The sequence below is a fragment of the Cheilinus undulatus genome, linkage group 23 (assembly GCF_018320785.1).
Source record: "Cheilinus undulatus linkage group 23, ASM1832078v1, whole genome shotgun sequence".
In the NCBI taxonomy this organism is placed as follows: Eukaryota; Metazoa; Chordata; class Actinopteri; order Labriformes; family Labridae; genus Cheilinus; species Cheilinus undulatus.
The window spans coordinates 753,031-777,233 of record NC_054887.1 but is presented as its reverse complement, the minus strand read 5'-3'; the positions used below and the strand labels follow the sequence as shown (position 1 = coordinate 777,233).

General features: G+C 39.9%; 1 protein-coding gene across 1 annotated transcript in view; it reads right to left on the bottom strand.

Annotated features, from left to right (window-relative positions):
- Positions 1–24,203, bottom strand: part of LOC121505756 (transcription factor ETV6-like) — a 60,903-nt gene that overhangs the window by 891 nt on the left and 35,809 nt on the right. Inside the window, exon 3 of the mRNA XM_041781310.1 lies at positions 39–203. Coding sequence (XP_041637244.1) covers positions 39–203 — 165 coding nt within the window. The remainder of the gene's footprint in view (positions 1–38; positions 204–24,203) is intronic.

Genomic DNA, 24,203 nt, shown 5'->3' with positions numbered 1-24,203 from the left:
CTCAGTGAGTGTATTCTGAGAATTTCTTGAAGGGGTACCCGAGTGTGGGGATCGGTAGCGGAAGTCCTCCTTGGTGAGCAGCAGCAGGGCTTTGCCGTTCATCTGGAAAGAGCCGCTTGTGATGGGCCGAAGGGCGTACTCCTTCTCAGCCCACCGCAGCCACTGGGCCACATCGTCCCGGCTCCAGAACACCGGCTGCAGACCTGAGGAAGGATTTAAGGAGAAAGGAAAGGAGGTTACAACCACAGTCTGATTTAAAAACAAAGAAAAGAAGAATGAGAAGCAGAAGGATGGGGGCTGGGGGGAAGGAAGGAAGAACGGAGGAAAGGCAGGAAGGAGGGTAGAGTGAGGGGGAGGGATGGGGAGGGGGAGGGGGAGAGGAAGGAAGGAGGCAGAGGCAGTAAAAAGGATATTGAGGAAGTGGAGATAAAAGCCAAAAGGAGGGAGTGATTACGGGAACAGCAGCAGAGATAAAGAAGAGAAGATGAAGCAGGAGGCAGAGTCAGATGGGAAGAGGAGGTTAGAATAAAAGATGAAAAGATGATAGGTTAAGGCGAAGAAATCAGCCGATCAGAGAAGGAGCGTCTCTTATTTCATCTGTTCTTTACTTCAGACAGACATATCAGAGAACCCAGAGTTTATTAGTCTGTATGGAAACAGAGCAGGACTCATGGAGGGAACAGCAGTGACACAATCTCTGTTTCACCTCTCTCACTCTAGGAAATCTGTCTGTCACTGGGTAGGAACATGAGGGTAAAACATCTGCACTGAGAGGGAGAAACCGACAAGATTTACTGTATATGTTAAACAAGACGATCAGCCAATCAGAGCTGACGAAAGACCAGAAAGAGTCTGCCAACACCTGGTCACCCAAAATAACAGAAGGTTTAAATCACTGCAGTGATACTGTAATGTTAATGAGACTGTTAGATTAACACAGAGACTGTTAGACTAACACAGAGACTGTTAGACTAACACTGAGACTGTTAGACTAACACAGAGACTGTTAGACTAACACAGAGACTGTTAGATTAACACTGAGACTGTTAGATTAACACTGAGACTGTTAGATTAACACTGAGACCGTTAGATTAACACTGAGACTGTTAGATTAACACTGAGACTGTTAGATTAACACAGAGACTGTTAGATTAACACTGAGACTGTTAGACTAACACAGAGACTGTTAGACTAACACTGAGACTGTTAGATTAACACTGAGACTGTTAGATTAACACTGAGACTGTTAGATTAACACTGAGACTGTTAGATTAACACTGAGACTGTTAGACTAACACTGAGACTGTTAGATTAACACTGAGACTGTTAGATTAACACTGAGACTGTTAGATTAACACTGAGACTGTTAGATTAACACTGAGACTGTTAGACTAACACTGAGACTGTTAGACTAACACAGAGACTGTTAGATTAACACTGAGACTGTTAGATTAACACAGAGACTGTTAGACTAACACTGAGACTGTTAGACTAACACAGAGACTGTTAGACTAACACAGAGACTGTTAGATTAACACTGAGACTGTTAGATTAACACTGAGACTGTTAGATTAACACAGAGACTGTTAGATTAACACTGAGACTGTTAGATTAACACTGAGACTGTTAGATTAACACAGAGACTGTTAGACTAACACTGAGACTGTTAGACTAACACAGAGACTGTTAGACTAACACAGAGACTGTTAGATTAACACTGAGACTGTTAGATTAACACTGAGACTGTTAGATTAACACTGAGACTGTTAGATTAACACTGAGACTGTTAGATTAACACTGAGACTGTTAGATTAACACTGAGACTGTTAGATTAACACTGAGACTGTTAGATTAACACTGAGACTGTTAGACTAACACAGAGACTGTTAGATTAACACTGAGACTGTTAGATTAACACTGAGACTGTTAGATTAACACAGAGACTGTTAGATTAACACTGAGACTGTTAGATTAACACTGAGACTGTTAGATTAACACAGAGACTGTTAGACTAACACTGAGACTGTTAGACTAACACAGAGACTGTTAGACTAACACAGAGACTGTTAGATTAACACTGAGACTGTTAGATTAACACTGAGACTGTTAGATTAACACTGAGACTGTTAGATTAACACTGAGACTGTTAGATTAACACAGAGACTGTTAGATTAACACTGAGACTGTTAGACTAACACAGAGACTGTTAGATTAACACTGAGACTGTTAGATTAACACTGAGACTGTTAGATTAACACTGAGACTGTTAGACTAACACAGAGACTGTTAGATTAACACTGAGACTGTTAGATTAACACTGAGACTGTTAGATTAACACTGAGACTGTTAGATTAACACTGAGACTGTTAGATTAACACTGAGACTGTTAGATTAACACAGAGACTGTTAGATTAACACTGAGACTGAAGACTAACACTGAGACTGTTAGATTAACACAGAGACTGTTAGATTAACACAGAGACTGTTAGATTAACACAGAGACTGTTAGATTAACACTGAGACTGTTAGATTAACACTGAGACTGTTAGACTAACACTGAGACTGTTAGACTAACACAGAGACTGTTAGACTAACACAGAGACTGTTAGATTAACACTGAGACTGTTAGATTAACACTGAGACTGTTAGATTAACACTGAGACTGTTAGATTAACACTGAGACTGTTAGATTAACACAGAGACTGTTAGATTAACACTGAGACTGTTAGACTAACACAGAGACTGTTAGATTAACACTGAGACTGTTAGATTAACACTGAGACTGTTAGATTAACACTGAGACTGTTAGACTAACACAGAGACTGTTAGATTAACACTGAGACTGTTAGATTAACACTGAGACTGTTAGATTAACACTGAGACTGTTAGATTAACACTGAGACTGTTAGATTAACACTGAGACTGTTAGATTAACACAGAGACTGTTAGATTAACACTGAGACTGAAGACTAACACTGAGACTGTTAGATTAACACAGAGACTGTTAGATTAACACAGAGACTGTTAGATTAACACAGAGACTGTTAGATTAACACTGAGACTGTTAGATTAACACTGAGACTGTTAGACTAACACTGAGACTGTTAGATTAACACAGAGACTGTTAGATTAACACTGAGACTGTTAGATTAACCCTGAGACTGTTAGACTAACACTGAGACTGTTAGATTAACACTGAGACTGTTAGATTAACACTGAGACTGTTAGATTAACACTGAGACTGTTAGATTAACACTGAGACTGTTAGATTAACACTGAGACTGTTAGATTAACACAGAGACTGTTAGATTAACACTGAGACTGAAGACTAACACTGAGACTGTTAGATTAACACAGAGACTGTTAGATTAACACAGAGACTGTTAGATTAACACAGAGACTGTTAGATTAACACTGAGACTGTTAGATTAACACAGAGACTGTTAGACTAACACTGAGACTGTTAGACTAACACAGAGACTGTTAGACTAACACAGAGACTGTTAGATTAACACTGAGACTGTTAGATTAACACTGAGACTGTTAGATTAACACTGAGACTGTTAGATTAACACTGAGACTGTTAGATTAACACTGAGACTGTTAGATTAACACTGAGACTGTTAGATTAACACTGAGACTGTTAGATTAACACTGAGACTGTTAGATTAACACTGAGACTGTTAGATTAACACTGAGACTGTTAGATTAACACAGAGACTGTTAGATTAACACTGAGACTGTTAGATTAACACTGAGACTGTTAGATTAACACTGAGACTGTTAGATTAACACTGAGACTGTTAGACTAACACTGAGACTGTTAGATTAACACAGAGACTGTTAGATTAACACTGAGACTGTTAGATTAACACTGAGACTGTTAGATTAACACAGAGACTGTTAGATTAACACTGAGACTGTTAGATTAACACTGAGACTGTTAGACTAACACTGAGACTGTTAGATTAACACTGAGACTGTTAGATTAACACAGAGACTGTTAGATTAACACAGAGACTGTTAGATTAACTGAGACTGTTAGACTAACACTGAGACTGTTAGATTAACACAGAGACTGTTAGACTAACACTGAGACTGTTAGATTAACACTGAGACTGTTAGATTAACACTGAGACTGTTAGATTAACACTGAGACTGTTAGATTAACACTGAGACTGTTAGATTAACACTGAGACTGTTAGATTAACACTGAGACTGTTAGATTAACACTGAGACTGTTAGATTAACACTGAGACTGTTAGACTAACACAGAGACTGTTAGATTAACACTGAGACTGTTAGATTAACACTGAGACTGTTAGATTAACACTGAGACTGTTAGACTAACACAGAGACTGTTAGATTAACACTGAGACTGTTAGATTAACACTGAGACTGTTAGATTAACACTGAGACTGTTAGATTAACACAGAGACTGTTAGATTAACACTGAGACTGTTAGATTAACACTGAGACTGTTAGACTAACACTGAGACTGTTAGATTAACACTGAGACTGTTAGATTAACACAGAGACTGTTAGATTAACACTGAGACTGTTAGATTAACACTGAGACTGTTAGATTAACACTGAGACTGTTAGATTAACACTGAGACTGTTAGATTAACACTGAGACTGTTAGACTAACACTGAGACTGTTAGATTAACACTGAGACTGTTAGATTAACACAGAGACTGTTAGATTAACACTGAGACTGTTAGATTAACACTGAGACTGTTAGATTAACACTGAGACTGTTAGATTAACACTGAGACTGTTAGATTAACACTGAGACTGTTAGATTAACACAGAGACTGTTAGATTAACACTGAGACTGTTAGACTAACACAGAGACTGTTAGATTAACACTGAGACTGTTAGATTAACACTGAGACTGTTAGATTAACACTGAGACTGTTAGATTAACACTGAGACTGTTAGATTAACACTGAGACTGTTAGATTAACACAGAGACTGTTAGATTAACACTGAGACTGTTAGATTAACACTGAGACTGTTAGACTAACACTGAGACTGTTAGATTAACACAGAGACTGTTAGATTAACACTGAGACTGTTAGATTAACACTGAGACTGTTAGATTAACACAGAGACTGTTAGATTAACACAGAGACTGTTAGATTAACACAGAGACTGTTAGATTAACACTGAGACTGTTAGATTAACACTGAGACTGTTAGACTAACACTGAGACTGTTAGATTAACACAGAGACTGTTAGATTAACACTGAGACTGTTAGATTAACACTGAGACTGTTAGATTAACACTGAGACTGTTAGATTAACACTGAGACTGTTAGATTAACACAGAGACTGTTAGACTAACACTGAGACTGTTAGACTAACTGAGACTGTTAGATTAACACAGAGACTGTTAGATTAACACAGAGACTGTTAGATTAACACTGAGACTGTTAGATTAACACTGAGACTGTTAGATTAACACTGAGACTGTTAGATTAACACTGAGACTGTTAGATTAACACTGAGACTGTTAGATTAACACTGAGACTGTTAGATTAACACAGAGACTGTTAGATTAACACTGAGACTGTTAGATTAACACTGAGACTGTTAGATTAACACTGAGACTGTTAGATTAACACTGAGACTGTTAGATTAACACAGAGACTGTTAGATTAACACTGAGACTGTTAGATTAACACTGAGACTGTTAGATTAACACAGAGACTGTTAGATTAACACAGAGACTGTTAGATTAACACTGAGACTGTTAGATTAACACTGAGACTGTTAGACTAACACTGAGACTGTTAGATTAACACTGAGACTGTTAGATTAACACTGAGACTGTTAGATTAACACAGAGACTGTTAGACTAACACTGAGACTGTTAGACTAACACAGAGACTGTTAGACTAACACAGAGACTGTTAGATTAACACAGAGACTGTTAGATTAACACAGAGACTGTTAGATTAACACTGAGACTGTTAGATTAACACTGAGACTGTTAGATTAACACTGAGACTGTTAGATTAACACAGAGACTGTTAGATTAACACTGAGACTGTTAGATTAACACTGAGACTGTTAGATTAACACTGAGACTGTTAGATTAACACTGAGACTGTTAGATTAACACTGAGACTGTTAGATTAACACAGAGACTGTTAGATTAACACTGAGACTGTTAGATTAAAACAGAGACTGTTAGATTAAGACTGCGACTGTTAGATTAACACTGAGACTGTTAGATTAACACTGAGATTGTTAGATTAACACTGCGACTGTTAGATTAACACTGAGACTGTTAGATTAACACTGCGACTGTTAGATTAACACTGAGACTGTTAGATTAACACTGAGACTGTTAGATTAACACTGAGACTGTTAGATTAACACAGAGACTGTTAGATTAACACTGAGACTGAAGACTAACACTGAGACTGTTAGATTAACACAGAGACTGTTAGATTAACACAGAGACTGTTAGATTAACACAGAGACTGTTAGATTAACACTGAGACTGTTAGATTAACACTGAGACTGTTAGACTAACACTGAGACTGTTAGATTAACACAGAGACTGTTAGATTAACACAGAGACTGTTAGATTAACACTGAGACTGTTAGATTAACACTGAGACTGTTAGACTAACACTGAGACTGTTAGATTAACACAGAGACTGTTAGATTAACACTGAGACTGTTAGATTAACACTGAGACTGTTAGATTAACACAGAGACTGTTAGATTAACACTGAGACTGTTAGATTAACACAGAGACTGTTAGATTAACACTGAGACTGTTAGATTAACACAGAGACTGTTAGATTAACACTGAGACTGTTAGACTAACACAGAGACTGTTAGATTAACACTGAGACTGTTAGATTAACACTGAGACTGTTAGATTAACACTGAGACTGTTAGATTAACACTGAGACTGTTAGATTAACACTGAGACTGTTAGATTAACACTGAGACTGTTAGATTAACACTGAGACTGTTAGATTAACACAGAGACTGTTAGATTAACACTGAGACTGTTAGATTAACACTGAGACTGTTAGATTAACACTGAGACTGTTAGACTAACACTGAGACTGTTAGATTAACACTGAGACTGTTAGATTAACACTGAGACTGTTAGATTAACACTGAGACTGTTAGATTAACACAGAGACTGTTAGATTAACACTGAGACTGTTAGATTAACACTGAGACTGTTAGACTAACACAGAGACTGTTAGATTAACACTGAGACTGTTAGATTAACACTGAGACTGTTAGATTAACACTGAGACTGAAGACTAACACTGAGACTGTTAGATTAACACTGAGACTGTTAGATTAACACAGAGACTGTTAGATTAACACAGAGACTGTTAGATTAACACTGAGACTGTTAGATTAACACTGAGACTGTTAGACTAACACTGAGACTGTTAGATTAACACAGAGACTGTTAGACTAACACTGAGACTGTTAGATTAACACTGAGACTGTTAGATTAACACTGAGACTGTTAGATTAACACTGAGACTGTTAGATTAACACTGAGACTGTTAGATTAACACTGAGACTGTTAGATTAACACTGAGACTGTTAGATTAACACAGAGACTGTTAGATTAACACTGAGACTGTTAGATTAACACTGAGACTGTTAGATTAACACTGAGACTGTTAGACTAACACAGAGACTGTTAGATTAACACTGAGACTGTTAGATTAACACTGAGACTGTTAGATTAACACTGAGACTGTTAGATTAACACTGAGACTGTTAGATTAACACTGAGACTGTTAGATTAACACTGAGACTGTTAGATTAACACAGAGACTGTTAGATTAACACTGAGACTGTTAGATTTAAACTTTGAGTGTTATAATAACAGTGAGAGTGTTATATTAACACTGAGACTGTTAGATTAACACTGAGACTGTTAGACTAACACTGAGACTGTTAGATTAACACAGAGACTGTTAGACTAACACAGAGACTGTTAGATTAACACTGAGACTGTTAGATTAACACTGAGACTGTTAGATTAACACTGAGACTGTTAGATTAACACTGAGACTGTTAGATTAACACTGAGACTGTTAGATTAACACAGAGACTGTTAGATTAACACTGAGACTGTTAGATTAACACTGAGACTGTTAGATTAACACTGAGACTGTTAGATTAACACTGAGACTGTTAGACTAACACAGAGACTGTTAGATTAACACTGAGACTGTTAGATTAACACTGAGACTGTTAGATTAACACTGAGACTGTTAGATTAACACTGAGACTGTTAGATTAACACTGAGACTGTTAGATTAACACTGAGACTGTTAGATTAACACTGAGACTGAAGACTAACACTGAGACTGTTAGATTAACACTGAGACTGTTAGATTAACACAGAGACTGTTAGATTAACACAGAGACTGTTAGATTAACACTGAGACTGTTAGATTAACACTGAGACTGTTAGACTAACACTGAGACTGTTAGATTAACACAGAGACTGTTAGATTAACACTGAGACTGTTAGATTAACACTGAGACTGTTAGATTAACACTGAGACTGTTAGATTAACACAGAGACTGTTAGATTAACACTGAGACTGTTAGATTAACACTGAGACTGTTAGATTAACACAGAGACTGTTAGATTAACACTGAGACTGTTAGATTAACACTGAGACTGTTAGATTAACACTGAGACTGTTAGATTAACACTGAGACTGTTAGATTAACACTGAGACTGTTAGATTAACACTGAGACTGTTAGATTAACACTGAGACTGTTAGATTAACACAGAGACTGTTAGATTAACACTGAGACTGTTAGATTAACACTGAGACTGTTAGATTAACACTGAGACTGTTAGATTAACACTGAGACTGTTAGATTAACACTGAGACTGTTAGATTAACACAGAGACTGTTAGATTAACACAGACTGTTAGATTAACACTGAGACTGTTAGATTAACACTGAGACTGTTAGATTAACACTGAGACTGTTAGATTAACACTGAGACTGTTAGATTAACACAGAGACTGTTAGATTAACACAGAGACTGTTAGATTAACACAGACTGTTAGATTAACACTGAGACTGTTAGATTAACACTGAGACTGTTAGATTAACACTGAGACTGTTAGATTAACACTGAGACTGTTAGATTAACACTGAGACTGTTAGATTAACACTGAGACTGTTAGATTAACACTGAGACTGTTAGATTAACACTGAGACTGTTAGATTAACACTGAGACTGTTAGATTAACACTGAGACTGTTAGATTAACACAGAGACTGTTAGACTAACACTGAGACTGGTAGATTAAAACAGAGACTGTTAGATTAACACTGAGACTGTTAGATTAAAACAGAGACTGTTAGATTAACACTGACTGTTAGATTAACACTGAGAGCGTTAGATTAACACTGAGAGCGTTAGATTAACACTGAGAGCGTTAGATTAACACTGAGAGCGTTAGATTAACACTGAGAGCGTTAGATTAACTCTGAGAGCGTTAGATTAACGCTGAGAGCGTTAGATTAACACTGAGAGCGTTAGATTAACTCTGAGAGCGTTAGATTAACACTGAGAGCGTTAGATTAACACTGAGAGCGTTAGATTAACTCTGAGAGCGTTAGATTAACTCTGAGAGCGTTAGATTAACACTGAGAGCGTTAGATTAACACTGAGAGCGTTAGATTAACACTGAGAGCGTTAGATTAACACTGAGAGCGTTAGATTAACACTGAGAGCGTTAGATTAACACTGAGAGTGTTAGATTAAAACAGAGACTGTTAGATTAACACTGCGACTGTTAGATTAAAACAGAGACTGTTAGATTAACACTGCGACTGTTAGATTAACACTGCGACTGTTAGATTAACAGTCTCAGTGTTAATCTAACAAATTTTTAAACATTGAGTTTTTCTGACACTGTACACAAAAAAATAATTAGTGTTAAAGTCAACACAATCCTTGAGTTTATAAATTCTTTTAGGTTAAATTTACACTTTTGAGGAGTTTTTGGAAAGTTTATCCTACATGTGTGAACTTTCAACACTCACAGTGTTGTTTGTTACCTACGCCAAGGAGGTTATGTGATTGGCAGGGTTTATTAGTTTGTTAGTAACATAACTCCAACATTTATGGATGGATTTTGATGAAATTTTAATGAAATGTCAGAAATGGCATGAGGAAGAAATGATTCGATTTTTGGAGTGATCTGGATCACTGTCTGGATCCAGGAATTTTTTGAAGGATTCCTTACTATTGGGAGATAGGGCTGATGGTGGAGGTCTGTGCTCTCCGACTGCTTTTCTAATTAAAGTGTGCTTTTAACACAATATTGTGTTATTTCCTTTCACTTGGTAAATGTCATGTATAAACTGTTTATCTTTAAGTATTTACACAGTGCAAAGTACTTTTCATACTGAAAGATGGCCACCTCACAGCAAACACATGTGGGTAAGTCAGGTGACTTTAGCAATGATGGACAGAAGAGACAGATGCAGAGATAGAATACACCCTCCTCATTTACAGTTGACCATCCCATACCACAGGCAGAGAGTGAGCAGCTGAGTGGATAACTTCACTCACGGCGCAAAAGTGTCTACCATCAAAAACAACAATACATCAGCAGAAACAGGAGCAAAGGAAGCAGGAAACAGGAGACGTCTGATCTCCTCTAAACACTCTGCTCTTCATCCACCACAGGAGGAGGGTTTCCCTTCAACAGGTTATTTCTGAAAGTTCTGATGCTTTTGAAATCAAAGAACCAGAATTGTTGCACTTAACCCTCCCATGTTTAACCTTTTACTAACCAGGCCAACAGTTGTTGCCACCTCATCATATCCTGGGTAACTACAGACTGACTCAGACTCACCTCCTCCTCTCTTTCACATTCACACACATAAAAACAACGTTCATGACACCCAGACGCTCCAGAACTCTCCCTTTCTTACATCTGCCTTATCGGCTGCCCTCAAACACTTCCTCTGGGAGTTGGACAGCTGTTATCTTTGGCCGCCAATGTCACTGTCACACCAGTAATAGGAACCCTGAGCTCGCTTTCACCCCCCCATCCGTCAAACAGAGGAAGTTTTCAGAGAGAGCAATCAATACAAAATGAAACCTTGTCTTGCTTGTCGGATTCCCATTTCTTCCTTTCCTTTACAGTCGTCCACATTCAGATAATGGCACGAGCCCCGGCGATAAAGCTGGGACAGCCTGGGTTATCTGAAGTACAGCTTACAGCCTGTCAAGTTGTGACCCTCAGCCTGTCAACACGAGTCGTGAGGAAGCGTCAGGGAACGGGATACAGGTGTTTCACAACCACGGGAGCTCTAGATAAGAAGCCACATTTCTTCTAGTTTTTCTTCTGGTTTCACAGCCTTGGTTCTTAGGCTAAAGTAGAATCAACAGGCTCTATTATCTCTGCTGTTATCGCTCTGTTATTCTTCACGTTCAGGAAATTATGTCCCCATTATACAACACTGAGGCATTACAGTTGAACATATCACCAATATAGAGAGCTCTGAAATATTACAGAAAACCTCAGATTTACTGCAGCTTCCTCTTTGACATCCTTGCTTTCTGTCATTTTTAAGATCAAAGAACTGTAATTATTATCTATAATACTGAATATGAAGGACAGATCTTTATATTTACTGAACAGAGGTCCTTAAATGCACCACAGTTTGAACTGTGAGAACTTTATTTCAACAGGCCTGGTAACCTCCACTACCCCTGCTGTACCAGCCTCTGCTCAGTTAAACCTTATTTTCAAAGATTTTAACCCAACAACAGTGTTCTTCTTGGTTTGTAAAGTTTGCTAACCTGACACCTTCAGTGTTGAGCAACACTGAGCATTTGGGCAAAAAACTCAGAGTATGGTTGGATGAATGTTCTGTCACATCTCTACGGGCCAATCAGAGCAACAAAACACGTGATGTAGCCGCTATTGAGGTGTGCGTGCGCAGCTACCGAGGAATAACGTGAACCTGTAGACGTGTCAGTACTCGACTTTTGTCGTTTTTTTTTAAAACAACTCACTGCTGTTCTTTGTTCTTCTTTTAACCAAGAAATGTCGTCAAGTTCTGATAAAACTGTCGCTTTAGCAGCGTCCAGGCTGAGCTCTTCCACCATAACAGCACCAGCCTGTTGCTCCTCACTTACGTCACGACTCTACCACGCCTGAGAATACCACCCCTCATCACTGATTGGTCCTGTCACTTTCTAACTGGGCCCAAACCATTCAGACAGGAGCTTTAAAGATGGATTCGCCAGTGAAAAATAAGGAGATGGGCGTATCCATCTGCTTTGCAAGGTTAAAAGCTTGCTAGGTCTCCTTAAAAAATAACTATTTACCATGAAAAACAAACATGTTTGAGCCTCTGAGCAACACATAAATGTCACCAGTGTGAGCACAGAGCTGAGAACAACAAACCCAAAGTGAGTCTGACTTTCTGTTCATTTAGGGACGTCTTTAGTTAGAATATAGATGAATCCTACGGCTGATTGGTGGGCTCTGCCATCTTCAGAGCCTGCTGATAGGTAGTTCATTCAAGGTCACATAACCAGAGGATTTCCCTTCAGATAGCTTTGGCATGCTACAGCATAGACCTCTGTGTAACATCAATTTCACACAGAACATAATGTGACGGTCTGATGAAACTCTGTGTAACGTTGCCTTATTCTGCTTAATGTTAAAATTAACGGCTGCATGCGATCATCGCAGTAGTAGTGTCAGCACAAATAAATATTGGAATATAATATAAACGATAGATTTGATGGGGTTTAGTTTGATTTCTGCTAAAGTCTTTGATTTTTTAAAGATTACAAGCAGCTCTAACTTAGACGGTGATATGAGATTATTCTATCAACCGTCTGGAGATGAACGCTGGATGAACAACAAATCACGGGGCCTGGACGCTGAATGACTCTGTGACTCTTCAGGAAGGTAAAGCTTGTGTACTCTAAAATTCCTGTTTTTAAGCATAACTTTAAGCAGCAGAAAACTCAACAAGATGTTCCCCAAGTCCATTAACTTTCCAGAAATAACTGTAAACTAGGGCTGCAAGCAGCACCGAAGGGCTCTCGTACCCCGGCTCACGTCGGGTCGTGGGCCATCCGACCCTGTGTTGTTATAGTGGGGTGTAGGCAAACCCGTGCAGTGAGCTGCAGCACTGCAGAGAGACAACAGAGATCCTCCTTTGAGTGCCCTTACGTTAAAAAAAAAACAATCAGCAAGGTGCACTTTGTACATGAGGTAGTACTGCCACTTAACAGTAGGTGGCAGTATGTCAGAGGTGGATGTTGATATGGGGGGGATGAGAGAAGGACTATTTATCATGTAAAATTGAAAAAAGATTGGATTTGTTATTTTTTAGATGTAATTGCATCTTACAGTAGGGGGCACTACAGCAAATCCATGAAATTAACATTAAAATTTGTAGAGAGGCAGACCCTGATCGTACAAGTAAAATTTGAAGGCAATCGGGTGTTTCATATGAGAGTTACACCCACTTCCTGTCTTATGGTGAAAGATCAAAATGGCCGCCATGGCCACTGGAGCATCTGTTAACGATGAGTTCAGGTGAAAATCAGAGCATGATAGGTTCAAGACAGTAAGATATATACAGAAATGATGCACTTTCTGTCTGAGGCGAAGGATCAAAATGTCCGCCATGGCCACTGGCCCAAAGATATTGAGGAATTCAGGTCAAAATCAGAGCATTATAGGTTGAACACAGTAAGAATAACACAAAAATGACCCACTTCCTGACCAATGGCGAAGGATGAAAATGGCCTACATGGCCACTGGGGTGTCTGTTAATGAAACATGTCAACGCAGGGACAGATATTAAGGACTTTTGGTCAAAATCAGAGCATGTTAGGGTCAACACACAAAGAAAAATGCAGAAATGACCCATTTGCATCACTTCCTGTTGGCAGTAGAGGGCGCCATGATGAGCTGTTTTCATGTGGGCATGTTCAGTGTGATACTGGTGTCTTGCCATAACGCGTTGAAAACCATAGAATGATCTCCCCCAAAGTTACATCAGTTTTCAGTGAACAATTGTCCAAAAAGAGGCCTTATTTTGAAATTTGGGCGAAGCTGGTGGACTTCCTGTGGGGATTTTGGCATGAGTCCAAGAGGCTTTTTTGTAGCTCTGATGATGATCCATATGCAGACCAAAAATCATAGGCCTAGGATGAATGGTGTAGGGGGGCTGAATTTTTTTGTGGCAACCCATAAAACACACATGAAAAATCACTGGAGTAAATGATGGACTGGCAGAAGGGGGCGCTGTGACAAAGTGCTGATATTGATGTATGGATGTATTTAGGTTTAATGTGTGATTATCCTTGTGAAGTTTGGTGACGATTGATCCAGGTGGTCTAGTTTATGCAAAAAAATTCTGGAGTCCATCAGATGAAATCCCTCAGACGAGTTCATTCAAACGCGAAATGTGTGCTTTTCGTAAAACGGCAAAGTTTGACCAAAAAGGGCTTGTAGTTCTGTTCTTGTACAGTTTAGAGGATGGTCATAAAGTAATTCTTTGTTCATCTCCTGATAATACATGTGTGTACCAATTTTGGTGCATGTAGGTTAGGGTTACCCTGGGCCCTATCTCACTTTTGGCCCCGCCCAGTGGCCACTGCCTGATGAAATCGCGAAATTCCACCATCAGGTTGTTATTTCTCGTGGGGGACAATTTTGGTTTTATTTGGTGAGTTTTTGAGCATGTTAAGGCCTCTAAATTAGCGATTTCGGTGTCAAGAAAATAATAATAACAGCTACAGTTTGAATAGAGTCCTCACCGACACTAGATCGGTGCTCAGGCCCTAAATAAGTCCCAGGAATAAATGTTCAAGTCACCAGTCAGCTCTCATGATAGTCAGATATCATCATAGTAATGCTGGCTTCTCAAAACTCAGTTTGTCTCTTCATCTTCAGTGCCTCCAGGTGAATTAATGAATTAACAACTTTATTAATGCAGGCCAACAATGCCATTTAAATGTTGTGTACAGTAAACCACTTAGCCAGTACAGGTGAACTGGTACAGTAAACCACTCAACCAGTACAGGTGAACTGGTACAGTAAACCACTCAACCAGTACAGGTGAACTGGTACAGTAAACCACTCAACCAGTACAGGTCAACCATCCCACATGTTAATCATTCTAACATTTTTGATCTCTTTAATAAGCCGTCTTATATTCTGACAGTTTTCTGACTCTTATCTTCAGACTTTTCAACTCGTCTGATCCTAAACTTCCTCCATCAGTCCCTATGAATACGCTGACAGCTTAAAGGGTTATTCTGTGTATATTTAACTGGACTTTTAACAGAAATAGACGTATGAATCCTGATTCCTTCATTGACTGTCAGTATTGATCAACACTGCCATCTGCACCTCCTGCTCCAGCTGTACGCTTGTCTCTTGTGGCTGATTTTTGAGAGCTGCAAGGCCGTGGTGGGCAGCAGAGCAGTCAGGGTCACGGGGTCATAGCTGCGGTATGCTCTCTCCAGGGCCGGAGAGAGAGCCGCTCTGCCAAAAACCCTCCGAGATCCGGTCTGCCGGCCTCAGCCATCTGCACAGAGCCCAAAGGAGGAAGCAACAAGGGGAGCAGAAGGGAGGAGGAGGAGGAAGGGGGCCCAAACAAGCATGTCCCACAACGCACTTTGGCAGGAAGCAATCCAGCGTGGGCTGTGTTTCAGCACAGGAAACTTCCTGAGGTAAGGTTAGAGAGTGAGGCCAGGCCGTTTATTAACAGAGAGACATGGGAACAGGAGAAAAGGAAGAGTAGAACCAGAGAGGAAAGAGAGATGAGAGCAGGAGATGAAGAAAAGACAACGGAACAGACTAAACTGACTATACTGCACTAACTAGACTACACTAACTAGACTAGACTGACTATACTTCACTAACTAGACTACACTAACTAGACTAGACTGACTATACTGCACTAACTAGACTACACTAACTAGACTAGACTGACTATACTGCACTAACTAGACTACACTAACTAGACTAGACTGACTATACTGCACTACCTAGACTACACTAAATAGACTAGACTGACTATACTGCACTAACTAGACTACACTAACTAGACTAGACTGACTATACTGCACTAACTAGACTACACTAACTAGACTGACTATACTGCACTAACTAGACTACACTAACTAGACTAGACTGACTATACTTCACTAACTAGACTACACTAACTAGACTAGACTGACTATACTGCACTAACTAGACTACACTAACTAGACTAGACTGACTATACTGCACTAACTAGACTACACTAACTAGACTAGACTGACTATACTGCACTACCTAGACTGCACTAACTAGACTAGACTGACTATACTGCACTAACTAGACTACACTAACTAGACTAGACTGACTATACTGCACTAACTAGACTAGACTGACTATACTGCACTAACTAGACTACACTAACTAGACTAGACTGACTATACTGCACTAACTAGACTACACTAACTAGACTAGACTGACTATACTGCACTAACTAGACTACACTAACTAGACTAGACTGACTATACTTCACTAACTAGACTACACTAACTAGACTAGACTGACTATACTGCACTAACTAGACTACACTAACTAGACTAGACTGACTATACTGCACTAACTGGACTAGATTAACGATACTGCACTAACTAGACTGAATAGACTAGAAAAACTAGACTAGATTAACTATACTGCACGAACTAGACTAGACTGACTATACTGTACTAACTGGACTAGATTAACTATACTGAACTAACTAGACTAGACTGACTATACAAGACTGACTGTGCTAGACCGACTAGACTAGAATAAGTATACTGCACTAAGTAGACTGGATTGGCTATACTGCACTAACTAGACTACACTAACTGTACTAGAGAAACTATACTGGACTAACTAGACTAGATTAACTATACTGCACTAACTAGACTAGACTGACTATACTGCACTAACTAGACTAGATTAACTATACTGCACTAACTAGACTAGATTAACTATCCTGCACTAACTAGACTGGATTAACTATCCTGCACTAACTAGACTAGATTAACTATACTGCACTAACTAGACTAGATGAACTATACTGCACTAAGTAGACTAGATTAACTATACTGCACTAACTAGACTAGATGAACTATACTGCACTAACTAGACTAGATGAACTATACTGCACTAACTAGACTAGATGAACTATACTGCACTAACTAGACTAGATGAACTATACTGCACTAACTAGACTAGATGAACTATACTGCACTAACTAGACTAGATGAACTATACTGCACTAACTAGACTAGATGAACTATACTGCACTAACTAGACTAGATGAACTATACTGCACTAACTAGACTAGATGAACTATACTGCACTAACTAGACTAGATTAACTATACTGCACTAACTAGACTAGATGAACTATACTGCACTAAGTAGACTAGATGAACTATACTGCACTAACTAGACTAGATTAACTATACTGCACTAACTAGACTAGATTAACTATACTGCACTAACTAGACTAGATGAACTATACTGCACTAACTAGACTAGATGAACTATACTGCACTAACTAGACTAGATGAACTATACTGCACTAACTAGACTAGATGAACTATACTGCACTAACTAGACAGGATTAACTATACTGCACTAACTAGACTAGATAAACTATACTGCACTAACTAGACTACACAAACTGTACTAGAGAAACTATACTGGACTAACTAGACTAGATTAACTATCCTGCACTAACCAGACTATATTAACTATACTGCACTAAGTAGACTGGATTAACTATCCTGCACTAACTAGACTAGATGAACTATACTGCACTAACTAGACTAGATTAACTAAACTGCACTAACTAGACTAGATTAACTAAACTGCACTAACTAGACTAGATTAACTATACTGCACTAAGTAGAATAGATGAACTATACTGCACTAACTAGACTGGATTAACTATACTGCACTAACTAGACTAGATGAACTATACTGCACTAACTAGACTAGATGAACTATACTGCACTAACTAGACTAGATTAACTATACTGCACTAAGTAGACTAGATTAACTATACTGCACTAACTAGACTAGATGAACTATACTGCACTAACTAGACTAGATGAACTATACTGCACTAACTAGACTAGATGAACTATACTGCACTAACTAGACTAGATGAACTATACTGCACTAACTAGACTAGATGAACTATACTGCACTAACTAGACTAGATTAACTATACTGCACTAACTAGACTAGATGAACTATACTGCACTAACTAGACTAGATGAACTATACTGCACTAACTAGACTAGATGAACTATACTGCACTAACTAGACTAGATGAACTATACTGCACTAACTAGACTAGATGAACTATACTGCACTAACTAGACTGGATTAACTATACTGCACTAACTAGACTAGATGAACTATACTGCACTAACTAGACTAGATGAACTATACTGCACTAACTAGACTAGATGAACTATACTGCACTAACTAGACTAGATGAACTATACTGCACTAACTAGACTAGATGAACTATACTGCACTAACTAGACTAGATGAACTATACTGCACTAACTAGACTAGATTAACTATACTGCACTAACTAGACTAGATTAACTATACTGCACTAACTAGACTAGATGAACTATACTGCACTAACTAGACTAGATTAACTATACTGCACTAACTAGACTAGATTAACTATACTGCACTAACTAGACAGGATTAACTATACTGCACTAACTAGACTAGATTAACTATACTGCACTAACTAGACTAGATTAACTATACTGCACTAACTAGACTAGATGAACTATACTGCACTAACTAGACTAGATGAACTATACTGCACTAACTAGACTAGATTAACTATACTGCACTAACTAGACTAGATTAACTATACTGCACTAACTAGACTAGATTAACTATACTGCACTAACTAGACTAGATAAACTATACTGCACTAACTAGACTAGATGAACTATACTGCACTAAGTAGACTAGATGAACTATACTGCACTAACTAGACTAGATGAACTATACTGCACTAACTAGACTAGATGAACTATACTGCACTAACTAGACTGGATGAACTATACTGCACTAACTAGACTAGATGAACTATACTGCACTAACTAGACTAGATGAACTATACTGCACTAACTAGACTGGATGAACTATACTGCACTAACTAGACTAGATGAACTATACTGCACTAACTAGACTAGATGAACTATACTGCACTAACTAGACTAGATTAACTATACTGCACTAAGTAGAATAGATGAACTATACTGCACTAACTAGACAGGATTAACTATACTGCACTAACTAGACTAGATAAACTATACTGCACTAACTAGACTACACTAACTGTACTAGAGAAACTATACTGGACTAACTAGACTAGATTAACTATACTGCACTAACTAGACTAGATTAACTATACTGCACTAAGTAGACTGGATTAACTATCCTGCACTAACTAGACTAGATTAACTATACTGCACTAACTAGACTAGATTAACTAAACTGCACTAAGTAGAATAGATGAACTATACTGCACTAACTAGACTAGATGAACTATACTGCACTAACTAGACTAGACTGACTATACTGCACTAACGAGACTACACTAACTAGACTAGACTGACTATACTGCACTAACTAGACTAGCCTGACTATACTAGACTAGACTAGACTAGACTGACTAGACTAGACTAACTAGACTAACTTTACTTTACTGCACTAACTAGACTAGACTAGACTATACTTGACTAGACTAGACTAGACTGACTACACTAGACTATGGTCTACTATGCTTCACTAACTGGACTAGATAAACTAGACAAGACTAACTAGACCAAATTAACTAGCCCGGGGGTCACTTACTGGCAGACGGCGGTCCGGGTCCGGACCCAGATCCGATCTGACCTTGACCCGGACCTACAATCATTAAATTAAAAGGGGACTTGAAATTAGTCGGGGCACTTCTATTTTAACCGGCACAGCTATTGTAGGATTTACGGTGCTGGTTTTGCAGATCAGGAAATGCACAGACCAATTGCAGACCATGCATTCACTCAATCAGAGGTCACAGAGGGCATGATCTGGGACCAGGGAAATCCAACCAGTTCATCCTTAAGCCAGAGTGGACATCTGTGCTGACATCTGTACACTTTAAGGTACACTAGTGATATCACACTCACAACTACTGGATGAAACTAAGACCCAGTGACTGTCCCCCTGACCAATGACTGATAAAACCTACACAGTTCTCCTACGTCCCAGTGGACTTTTCTACAAAGACTAAAGAAAATGACCAAAAGTGTCCTGGAGAGTTAGAGATGAAATCCTGCTTCTGTTTTCAGACCCAGTCTATAATTCCCTCTCTCTACAGATGTTTGTCCTCCATGATAACAATCCCAGCATGCAGCCATAGCTGTGACATCACTAGTTAAATCATGGAGATCAACTTTCAGCTGACGGAGCACAAACTCAGAAGAAAACATTTACACTTGTCCCTACCCCACCAATGAGGTCCTTCTTGTTTTAAATTTCCTATCAAATCCAAAAGAGATTCTAACAAGGTAGGAGGATAGAACAGGTCCTAGTCCTAGTCCCTGTTGTTCTTGACTCTATCTTAACTCCTCTCAGTCCTAATGACAGTGTGTGGTTTCTCAGTAGTATTTACATTGACTTAAATCCTCAGAACAACAGCAGCAGGATCCCAAACCGTGGGCTCCTAATCCGCTCTGATGACACATAATTCTCACTCTGTGGATTCTCAGGCCCCCGCTCCTGTTCAACAACACACGCACACACTGTACAAGTTACCACGGCAACTCATCAGAGCTTGGGATGAATGAGGAGACGAGGAGGATGAGATCACCGCTATCTAGTTTCCTTGTTGTGGTACAGAAGCCTTCAACTTCCCTTCACAGCCAGACCAGTTAATGAGATCTGTCCTGCTGGGACACTGAAAGGTCCAGACCAGGATCACGGATTTTCTCCTCATGTCTCACTGACTCAGATCACAGTTAGTGTGGATCTAACCTCAAAAAACTAGGCCAGGATCCATGCTTAGATCCAGTTAATAACCTCAATGACACTCACACAACTGTTAGGGTTAATGAGCTTTACAGAAAACTTTCAAAGAGAGAAGAAGCCATATGTGAACAGGCCAGAAACCGCCGTCTTCTCTGGACCAGAGCTATTTAGACACAGACTGAGGAAACATTGAAAACTGTTCTGTGGTCAGAGGAGAACTGTTCTGTGGTCAGAGGAGAACTGTTCTGTGGTCAGAGGAGAACTGTTCTGTGGTCAGAGGAGAACTGTTCTGTGGTCAGAGGAGAACTGTTCTGTGGTCAGAGGAGAACTGTTCTGTGGTTAGAGGAAACTGTTCTGTGGTCAGAGGAGAACTGTTCTGTGGTCAGAGGAAAACTGTTCTGTGGTTAGAGGAGAACTGTTCTGTGGTTAGAGGAAACTGTTCTGTGGTCAGAGGAGAACTGTTCTGTGGTTAGAGGAGAACTGTTCTGTGGTCAGAGGAAAACTGTTCTGTGGTTAGAGGAGAACTGTTCTGTGGTTAGAGGAAACTGTTCTGTGGTCAGAGGAGAACTGTTCTGTGGTCAGAGGAGAACTGTTCTGTGGTCAGAGGAGAACTGTTCTGTGGTTAGAGGAGAACTGTTCTGTGGTCAGAGGAGAACTGTTCTGTGGTCAGAGGAGAACTGTTCTGTGGTCAGAGGAGAACTGTTCTGTGGTCAGAGGAGAACTGTTCTGTGGTTAGAGGAGAACTGTTCTGTGGTTAGAGGAGAACTGTTCTGTGGTCAGAGGAGAACTGTTCTGTGGTCAGAGGAGAACTGTTCTGTGGTTAGAGGAAACTGTTCTGTGGTCAGAGGAAACCACAGACGCTGTGTCCTGTGGACTAAAGAGGATCTGGAGCATCCAGCTTGTTCTCCTGGCTCAGGTCTAAAGCCTGCATCTCTGATGTTATGGGGTTGCATTAGTGCCTATGGCGTGGGCAGCTCTAACATCTGGAAAGGAACTATGAATGCTGAAAGTAGAGAGAGCTTTTAGAGCAACATATGCTCCCATCCAGACAACGTCTCTGTCAGGGAAGGCCTTGACTATTTCAGCAAGACAATGCTAAACCACATACCACATCCATCACAACAGCATGGCTTCACGGAACAAGAGTCTGGGTCTTGAACTAGTCTGTCTGCAGTCCAGACCTTTCACCACCAGAAGACATTTGGAGCGTCAGAAAAGGGAAAATCCATCAAAGAAGACCCAGGACCACATTCCTCTCCATCAGCTGGTCTCCTCACTTCCCAGACGTTTACAGACTGTCGTTAAAGAAGAGGAGATGGTAAACATGGCTCTGTCCCTACTTTATGTTTTCTCCAAAATCCAGTGTTTATGTTGCTTAGAATATCAGAGCATCAGATGTGTATTAACATAATGAATATTTCTTTATGAAGGATATATACACCATATGGACAAAAGTATTCGGCCACCTGCCCATTACACCAGCAGGGACTGTAATGGCATTGTATTTAGATCCATGAACTGTAATCTGTAGTTGCCCCCTGCTTTCTACAACACTCTGGAGTGTTTCTGTGTGAATGTGTGTCCATTCATCCTGTAGAGCATTTATGAGGTCAGGGTCTGATGTTGGGCCAGAAGGCCTGGCTCACAATCTCTGTTCCAGTTCATCCCTCAAAGGTGCTGGATGGGGTTGAGGTCAGGACTCTGTGAGAACTCATCAGACCAGGTCTTTCTAGTCCTTCTTTGGTCTCTGGGCCACAGTCATGCTGGAACAGAAAAGCGCCTTCCCCAAACTGTTGGAAGCATAGCACTGTCCAGAATGTCACAATGTAGTCAGACAGGTAACGTTCTCCCAGCATCCTCCAAGCCCAGATTCACCCATCTAACTGAAACAAAGAAGATGATTGGTCACTCCACAGTCCAGTGTCAGTTTGCTTTACTCCACTCCATCCCATACTGTAGTGTAGTGAGGGTCTGACATCCTGTATTCTGTCAGGTGGTCCTGACTTCATCTGTGGTAAAGATGACAGACACAACCAAAGACATGCGGAAATGTCAGACAGCTGACTCCATCTTAGCCTGACCTGACTGAACTAAACAAACTCAAATCAGTGAGGATGGGACTCAGAGCTCCTTAGTCACTCAGTCCTTCAGTAAATGTTTGCCTTTTCTCTCCACGCAGAAGTAGGCGGATATTGGACTTGCTATCTCAATAAAGAAAAAGGTTTTTCTTCCTCCAGACAGAGGAGGAGGAGGAGGAGGAGGAAGGAGGGCTGGCCCTGACCTTCTGACACCCTGACTCAGGGACATGTGGCTGTGAGAGAACCACATTTCCACCGCTAATCCTCACACTGTTCCCTCCCTGAGCTCTGTGTGTCTCTGTACATTGATTCTCTGTCAGGTGGGTGCGGCAGGGGAAATCCACACTTTTACTGTTCAAGAACCCCCAACCCCCACCCTCCTCTCATATTCATCCTCCACTTCCTCCACAGGCATGCATAAGCCTGTCCCCCGTCCAGCAGATCTGGACTGGGTCCAGTCAAAACAAACATAAAACAGATCATCAATCACACCAACTTTTATGGCCAGGAAGTAGCACGACCTGTTTTTTGATAGCTTGTTGTGGAGTGCGGGAGCAAGCCGGCTCTTGTAAGTTGGTTCCTGAATCCAGCGTCAACTGCCACTCTTCCTTTTGTTCAGCTGCCAGGTTTTTTTTTCTGCTTCTTTAAAAATGTAGACGCTTCAAAGACCAGAGTGTTTGAGACGAGCTGGGGCCTTTAGATTTAGTTCTCTCTATAGCAGGGTTTACTCTGTTCTCTCAACACTGGGCACACTAAAGTCAGGTATTTCTGCCCATTTGTCTCTGATGAAGAGTTTCACAACCTCATTGTTTTCAGCATCGACGTGTGAAGTCTCGTCCATGGTGGATTATAGAAAACAACCTCAAAACTCAGCCAGAGAAGGGTTTTAGTAACACCGATCTACAGAAGATGGTTTCACACTGGATCTGACCAGGGCACACCATTCTACAACCACTGAACTACAGAAGATGGTTTCACACTGGATCTGACCAGAG